Source organism: Nannospalax galili, unplaced genomic scaffold (genome assembly GCF_000622305.1).
Source record: "Nannospalax galili isolate Female #2095 unplaced genomic scaffold, S.galili_v1.0 scaffold47, whole genome shotgun sequence".
Lineage (NCBI taxonomy): Eukaryota > Metazoa > Chordata > Mammalia > Rodentia > Spalacidae > Nannospalax > Nannospalax galili.
The window spans coordinates 1,978,079-1,986,144 of NW_008357641.1; the positions used below are offsets into that span (position 1 = coordinate 1,978,079).

The 8,066-nt window shown below is 51.3% G+C and overlaps 2 protein-coding genes across 4 annotated transcripts in view; one reads left to right on the forward strand and one right to left on the reverse strand.

Moving 5' to 3' along the window:
• Positions 1–3,146, forward strand: part of Syce2 (synaptonemal complex central element protein 2) — a 15,072-nt gene extending 11,926 nt beyond the window's left edge. The window contains exons 3-5 of one of the 2 annotated variants that reach the window (XM_008855467.3): positions 585–756; positions 1,293–1,481; positions 2,900–3,146. In XM_008855467.3, coding sequence (XP_008853689.1) covers positions 585–756; positions 1,293–1,481; positions 2,900–2,941 — 403 coding nt within the window. In that variant the 3' untranslated portion in view covers positions 2,942–3,146. Of the gene's footprint in view, positions 1–557; positions 757–1,292; positions 1,482–2,899 lie in introns of both variants that reach the window. The other variant, XM_008855468.3, reaches the window with a different exon arrangement.
• Gcdh (glutaryl-CoA dehydrogenase) lies at positions 2,128–8,066 on the reverse strand. Of its 2 annotated transcripts, XM_008855464.3 has the most exons (11): positions 7,853–8,066; positions 7,727–7,762; positions 7,314–7,457; positions 7,110–7,172; positions 6,710–6,880; positions 5,761–5,890; positions 5,459–5,675; positions 4,995–5,098; positions 4,622–4,747; positions 4,252–4,412; positions 2,128–2,818 (listed from the first exon to the last, which is right to left on the reverse strand). In XM_008855464.3, exons 1-11 carry the CDS (start codon positions 7,989–7,991, stop codon positions 2,745–2,747), a joined length of 1,365 nt encoding a protein of 454 aa, XP_008853686.1. In that variant the 5' UTR covers positions 7,992–8,066; the 3' UTR covers positions 2,128–2,744. The 2 variants fall into 2 exon arrangements, with proteins under 2 accessions (XP_008853686.1, XP_008853687.1); XM_008855465.3 differs by lacking the exon at positions 7,727–7,762.

An 8,066-nucleotide genomic window follows, 5' to 3' on the forward strand; every position in this document is an offset into this window, starting at 1 on the left:
AAAAGATAAGGAAAGGAGGCCCTCAAATTTTAAAATTTTTTTTTTTTTTTTTTTTTTTTTTAGTTTAATGTTTGCCAAGAACATCCTAATCTGAAACTCTCCAATCCAAAATGCTCCAAAATCCTAAACTCTAGCTCAAAAGGCCTCTGATTTTGGAATTTCAATTTCAGATTTTGGTATTGGAAGTGCTTATTTCAGAGAAGCCAGTTTGTGTAATAGAACAATGGTGAGATTTGGGTTGCACAGATCTTGTTCTGGAACTACAGGGATATTTAGTTTTATGAAATGTGGGAGGCTGTCCCCATGTCTCAAGGTGTGAATAACAGGAAAATTGTCACCCACAAAGGCAGTGACCCAGGCAGTCCTTATCCGGTGTAGTTATTCAAATCAGACAGAGAGAGAGAGAGAGCGCGAGTGAGCGAGCGTGTGCACGCATATGCTCTTGCACGCTGGAGATGGAACCCAAGGCCTGTGCATGTTAAGCACACTACCACTGCAGCTTAGATCAGTCGTTCTTCAGAGAATGTGGTACTGATTTCAGTATTTTGACAAATCAGAGTTTAGCTCTTGTATTGCCACCTCAGTGCCAACTGCCAGCAGCCCACACTGGAAGGGAAGCCAGGACCCTTCTCTTCTCTGGACTCCAGCATTGAAATCCTGAAGAAGAAAGCCCAGGAACTGATTGAAAACATCAATGAGAGCAGGCAAAAGGACCACACCCTCATGACCAGCTTCAGGGACAGCCTCAAGATCAAGGTGACCATCCTCCAGAGGGAGAGGAAACATTCTTTATATAAAAGGGAAGGAAGGGCCTATGTCCCTGTTCGTTTTTAAGATAGGGTCTCATCACATAGCCCTGACCAGCCTAGAATTCCCTACATAACAGGCTGTACTCACAGAGATCCTCTACCTTGAGTGCTAGGGTAAAAGGCTGCAAGGCATAAGAAACTACACCCTGTCTCCTCATACCCTCTTATTTATTTTTTTTATGTGTATGAGTGTTTTGCCTGCATGTAGATAAGTGCACCTGTGTTGTGCAATGCCCCCTTAGAGGTCAGAAGAGGGCATTGGATCCCCTGGAAATGGAGTTATGAACAGTTGTTAGCTGCCAGGTGGGTACTGGGAATCGAACCCAGGTCCTCTACAAGAGCAGCCAGTGCTCTTAACCACTGAGCTATCTCTCCAGCCCCTCCTGGTATCCTTTTAATCTGATTGTAGAAATTGTAGAGCTCTACTTAGAATGAATAGATTTCTGGTGATGACACCGACTTTCCATGAACACTTTTTGCAAGGTCTCAGATCTGACAGAGAAGTTAGAAGAGAGGATGTACCAGGTGTACAGCCACCACAGCAAGATCATTCAGGAAAGACTCCAAGAATTCACCCAGAAGATGGCAAAGATCAGCCACCTAGAAATGGAGCTCAAACAAGTCTGCCATACTGTGGAGACAGTGTACAAGGACCTGTGTGTGCAGGCTGAGGTAGGAGTGACACTTGCAAGTGTAGAGAGGTGTCCCATGAGGAAGGAGACATGATAGCTCAACAGAGAGTAAATGTGGACAGGAACCAGACTTCTGTTTTTGTTTTAAAACAGGGTTTCCCTGTAAGCCCTAGCTGGTCTGCAACTCCCTATACAGGCCAGACTGGCCTGATCTCACCTTTGCCTCCCTGAGTGCTGGAATTAAAGATGTGTGCCATCGTGCCCAACTAAGACATTTTTTTCTCTTTTGCAGTGTTGGGGATGGAACCCAGGGCCCTGCACATGCCTCAGTGCTCTGCCACTGAGCCCCACCCCAACCCTAGGAAACAATGTCCAGATCCCTACTGCTGGTCCCAGCCCATTAGGCCACCATCTCTGCAAAGCCCTTTGTGCTCAGTTACCTTCTTTGGGGTCCCCAGTCACATGGTTGTGTCTGGACTGAGAAGCCCAGTTGTCCATGTCATTGCTATGTGAGCAGCTGTGTCATGAAGAAAAGGACAAAGTACTCCTTGCCAATCAGAATGTCCAGATCAGAGTCCCTCCCCTATCCCAGTGAGGCAGAGCCCCCAGGCATGTTCATCTCTCCTGGGGGAAACTCCCCAAGTTACCTCTCCATGGTTACCAGTAAACCTGGCCCAACCCAGGAGTGAGGTGCAGGCTCTTTATTTTCTTCTCCCTTATCTGCTGTGCTGTCCAGCATACATAAGGCACTGTCCTTGGGATGGAAGTGGGAGGGTACACAGTGAACTCAGTGAACTCCAGTGCACGTGTTCACAGTCTGCTCTGTCTCACTGCAGTGGCTTCTGCGTCACTGTCCTTGCCTTGTTATACCAGGCTTAAGAAGCTCCTGATTTTAGGTCGATGGCATCTGATCTCATCCACAATTAAAAATGGGCTGAGGGGCACCTTATAGAGAACTCCATTTTCTTTCTCAGAGCATATCTGAATGGCTTCCAAAAGGAAAATTTTTTTTTCCGTCTTTTTGAGACAGTATCTCCCTGTAGCCCCAGCTGTCCTGGCACTCTATGTAGACCAGACTGGCCTTGAACCCACAGAGATCCGCCTGCCTCTGCCTCCTGAGTGCTGGGATTAAAGGTATGTGCCACCAAGCCTGGCTGAAATTACTGTATTTTAAAATCGGTGTCTTCCCAGCATCAAAGCTGGGTCTCTCTGTCACCTCCTGAGTAAACTCAGAGCACAATGGGTCCAGCCGAACTTTTCTGTGGAGGGCCTCAGAGTCTCTAGGCCCTCTGCTGAAGTGAGTTTACTTGCCAACTGTGAACGCCTGAATCCCTGTGATTCCTCTCCCAAGGATCAGAGCGTGAATGTCATGTGTACCTGTAGACGATGAATATTAGAGTTAGTTTGGAGTCTTCAGCTCATAACCTCCTTTTAAAGTAACAAATCATATCCCCCCAGGTTCCCACTTCAGAGCAGAACTACAAAGATGGTGAGTGCTGACTGCTGCTGAGAGGTTCACATCTTAATGATGGCCGCCAAGAGAAGAGGTCACTGTTTGGACCATGTTGAGATTGTTTTTTATAGTTCTGTAACTGAGCATTCCTTGTGCCTAACCCCCAAAGTGCAGCAAGGTTAGCCCCTGGCAGACTCTGCTTTAGTAAATTCACCTGGCAACATACCTGCAGTTGATTAAATATTTGCTTTTTCACCCTGGTCACATTTCCTTCCAGAGTCAGGGAGACTGATAACTATGTGAAAACATGGTCCTTTGCTCCCCACCAGCTTCAGGGGCAACCACAGAAACCATGGTTTCTCTCTTTTACACAGTCAAATGATAGCATTTATTTAAAAAAGCCTAAGTTGAACCCATCTCACAACTGGATAAAAATCTTGAGAAGGCCCTTCTGCTGGCTCAGGTCATATACTATAGGATCCTACCCCTCCCTCTCCCTGTTTCTGGAATGTTCCACCGAGTGGCCTGAGGTAAACATTTAAGGCTCTGAGACTTCTTCGGCTCAATTCCTTAGTCACTGGGGCAGGTAGGGAAGACGTCCCACATCATACTGCTTTCTGTCCCTGAAGCTAGTGTCCTCATTTCTACATGGATCACATTGGATTTTTAAAAATATGTATTTATAGGATATGTGTGCAGATGCACATGTGTGACAACACACGTGTTAGGACAGCCTTGGGTGTCAGTCCTTGCCTTCCATTTTGAGACAGTCTTTTTTTGTTGTTCACTGGTGTGTATGCCAGGCTAGCTGGTGTGAGAGCCTCCCAACTCACCTAGAAGCACTGGGGGTACTGGCTTTACATGGGTTCTAGGGACTTGATCTCAGGTTCTCATGGTGCCCCCTCCCCGCTTTTAAATAATTTTTCACAGCTGTCTTTTTCCAAGCCTGTCTTCCCACCAAGCCAGGGGTGCAAGCCCTTGTGAGTCACAACCAGCTGTGAGATACAAAGAGCTTTGCCTTCCACTTTATCTGAACATGAAGTAGGGGAGCGATGGCCATGTGCTGCTTCTCTCTGTTCACATCTGCCAGCCCCCAGGAATCACAGCTCTCTCTGGGTGCCCTGGTCTTTGGACCCTTCCTGCCCCAGCACAATGAGAGGAGTGGGAAGTACCCACAGGCTCACATTCCTGACCTCTAAGTGCTTGAAGCATTTCACTCACACCGTCCCTGTGAGTAACTCCAGGTGAAGGACAGGGCATGACTTGGCAGCTCCTTGGTGATAGCTGGAGTACTCAAGTGCTATCCCTCCTCATTGCTGTCTGACACCCCTCATCCAGTTTAGGGTCAAGCTCTCACCTTCATAAGTGTTCACAGCCTCCAGATTCATAGCATGGCGGATCACATGATATTCATCAGAAATCCCGTTTCCCCCAAGGATATCTCGTGCCTGGCGAGCAATGTCCAGGGCTTTGCCACAGTTATTCCTCTTCAGCAGTGAGACCATTTCTGGGGTGGCCCTGGGGGTATCACATATGCTGTAAACACTAGGTCCCCCATGCCCTGAACACACCCAGCACAGGCTAGGGAAGATTCCTGGCTGACAAGGATATCCCTGGTCCAGCCCAGAGGCAAGGAAGCTTGGGTCCCTAGGGCCACTGGCTGGGAAGGACCTTTTTAGGAAGGGCCCCAGGTTTTCCCCATATTCCCTCTCTTGCATGGCCCCTACTTGTCCTGATCCTTCAAGCGGCCAAGCTGCAGACAGGCATGGAGGCCCAGTGTGATCTCAGTGAGCATATCTGCCAGTTTCTTCTGGACCAGCTGGTTCCTGGCCAAGGGGACACCAAACTGGATCCTAAAACAGGCAAGGTCAGGTCAGGGACCTGTGGTTCCCAGGAGCCTTCCCAGGGTGCCTCAGTGCGCTCAGCTCATGTTGGCCCTGTTAGCTCAACTTTTCACTGCTTGGGACATCCAGGCCATTTCACAGGGGGTAGAACTTAGACCTCATGAGTGGGGGCTAGGGAAATCACTGTTGCGGTACAAGGTGGGCCCAAGACTGTCCACATACACCCCCAAGAGGTGTTGCAGGAGCTCCTACACACCTGTCCAGGGTGTACTGCCGGGCTGTGTGCAAACAGAACTCTGCAGCTCCCAAAACACCCCAGGTGATGCCATACCGGGCAGTGTTGAGGCAGCCAAAGGGACCCTGTAGGGTTGACAAGGGACCTCAAGTCAGCTGAGAGCCTGAGAAGAACCAACTATGAAAAAGTGGAACCCATCTACCAGATGTTGGGGGGGGGCTATAGAGCTATTTTAAATCACAGGGGGCTCAGATCCAGGATCCTGACAAGACAGGAAGTTGCCCCCACATACAGACTGGAAACTAGACCAGGCCCCACATGCATCTTGGACAGAGCCAGCATGAGGAAGATGGTCATCTAGAGGTGCAGTTAGCACATCTATGAGCCAGAAGCCTGAAGCCCAGGGATTATGTATGTTTGGTCCCCACTTGAGAAAGGTGAGCCACCAGGTGACCCAACACCAATTTAAAGTGTCCACTACATACCGCCAGGCTGGACACATTGGGCAGCACATTCTCCTCAGGCACCTCCACACTATCCATGATGATCATGCCAGTGGCCGAGGCCCGCAGAGAGAACTTGCCCTCAATCCTAGGGGCTGAGAGACCCCGCATCCCTTTCTCCATCAGGAAGCCCCGAATACAATTATCTTCACACCGAGCCCACACTATGAACAAGTCAGCCACAGGCGAGTTGGTGATCCTGGGGGCAGGACAGTCAGCAAGGCAGGGGTCTGGCTGTTGCCTCCCAACCCATCTTGTCATGTGCCACAGCCCAGGCCCCTCACCAGGTCTTGGTCCCACTAAGTGTGTAGCTCTTGTTCGATGGGTTATGACGGGCTCTGGTCTCCATGCCACCAGGGTCACTCCCATGGTTGGGCTCTGTGAGGCCAAAGCAGCCCAGAAGTTCACCTTTGGCTGCAAGTATAAGATGGTCACAAGGCTGCCAGGTCCTTTATCCCCTCAAAAATGATCAGCTTCTCCACCAAGCCAGGCCTGTGATCAAGGCAACTCCAGCCCTGTTGGCAGGACCCTCCAGGAGCTGAGGAAATGATCTTGGCCACAATCAAAATGTAATGATGGGAGGGAAGTCAGGAAGGAGTTGATCTGTCTTGAAGGACACTGAGAAGTTTAGCTGAAAGTGTGGGCATAACAGTCCCACAGTGCTATGTTTAGAGAATCCCAAATAGCTGAGCCAGGCAGGGAAGAGCAATAAAGAGTAGCCAGAGACAGTGGACCTCCGTGAGTTCCAGGCCAGCCAGGGACACATAGTGAGACTCTGTCTGAAAAAAAATAAGTGGCCAGAGGACCAGGCATGGTGACCCACACCTTTAGTCCTACCACTGGGAGGCAAATGAGTTCATGGTTGGCCTGGTCTATATAGTGCCAGGCAGCCAGAGGCCCTGTCTCAAAAAAAAAGTGACCAAAGATAGAAAGGAAAGGTCCCACCGATCTGCTCGTGTGCCTCATGGACCTAGAGAGGGAGTTAAGACTTTAAACTTTGAACTGGGATGTGGAGCACAGGAAACAAATCCAAAGGGAGATGATAGCCAGAGAGGTAAAGTCAAGAGGGGGTTGGGAAGAGGGAGAGAAGATGACAGAGCTGGCAAGGACTCATGGTTGGCAGCTGAGCCCCAGGGCCAGGCAGGGGCACAGGTGGTTTGGAGGAAAGTGGGTAGGTTGCAGGGACAGTGGGATTTATAGACCACAATCTTCTGCCAGGCCCCACAGGCTCACCAAGCCGAGGCAGGTACTTCTGCCGCTGCTCCTCACTGCCGTAGGTGTAGATGGGATGCATGACCAGGGAGGACTGGACGCTCATCACTGACCTGTAGGCACTGTCCACCCTCTCCAGCTCTCGGGTTAGGAGCCCATAGGCCACAGATGACACCCCAGCACAGCCATACCCTAGTGTAGTAGGAAAGGAGTAGGGCTGGGACCAGGGACTGAGGAGCTAGAATGGTGCCCTCCAGAAGTTGGCAGGGGCTGAGCTGGCTGGAACTTTGATAATCTCTACAGCTGCTTCAGGAGGGATAACCACCCCCATTTTACAGATGGGACGCTTTGGCTCACGGTAAAGGGAAGTGATTCAGGACACTGAGGGGAGGCTGCAGAGTATACACAGAAATGGCCTTACCTTTAATGGTGGGTCCCAGCACGCCCAACTCCCCCATCTCATATAGGATATCCCGGTGAAAAACTGTAAAGGGACAGACGCCAGAGTCAGGCCCTGTCCTAGCTTGCTGGAAGTCGCAGATTCCAGGGACAGAACTAGAGTGAGTGCACAGCAATGGGTATGTGTGGTGGGGAGCCCAGGGTTCCCACCCTCCCAGCTTGGCACCTTCATTGCGATTGGCCAGCAGAATGCGAGGCATGAGCCGCTCCTGGCAGTAGTTGCGGAACGTATTCCTGATGAGTTTCTCATCGGCAGTCAGCTGCTCCTCCAGCAACAGTGGGTCCTTCCAGTCAAACTCAGGACGACAGGCTGGGTGGGACATGGAGAGTGAACTCAGCTCAGTCCAGCGCCCTCCCCTCCCAGACCTCTAAGCTGTATCCATTCCCGTCATCTTGCTCTCTGTGGTCGCCGGCAACAAATGAGTAACAAAGGTGACCCTTCTCCGGCTCCGCATGGACAAACATCCGCTACTTTGACCCTGGGCACAGCCTGACTTCCCCTCGCGGCAGGCCCTGCATTCAGAGATTCAGGCAAACAGCTGGACGGTAGGGGCGGGGAATGGGAGGTGGGGTCCTTACGTTTGGCCGATCGGCTCTGTGTTTTTCTACCCTTCTCTGCAAACACAGGACAAGAAAGTCACCCTGAGAAAGTGTCCCGGCCCCTAGTGCCCCCCTGCCCTGCCCCATCGGGGGCCCCGCACTGACCAGTGTGCGCGGCCGCCGAGCCCCACCCACGCAGAAGGCGCAGGCCGGGCCCTCGGCACAGCAGCGGCGCAGAGATCCCTCTCAGGGCCATGCAGCCGGCCAGCATCTCAGCCACGGCCGCCGAGAGGAGTGCGGGCATCAAGGCCCAGAGGTGCCCAGGCGTCCCCGCCGCTCAGGGGCCACAGTCCAGCTCGCTAGGCCTCAGCCAGAGGTG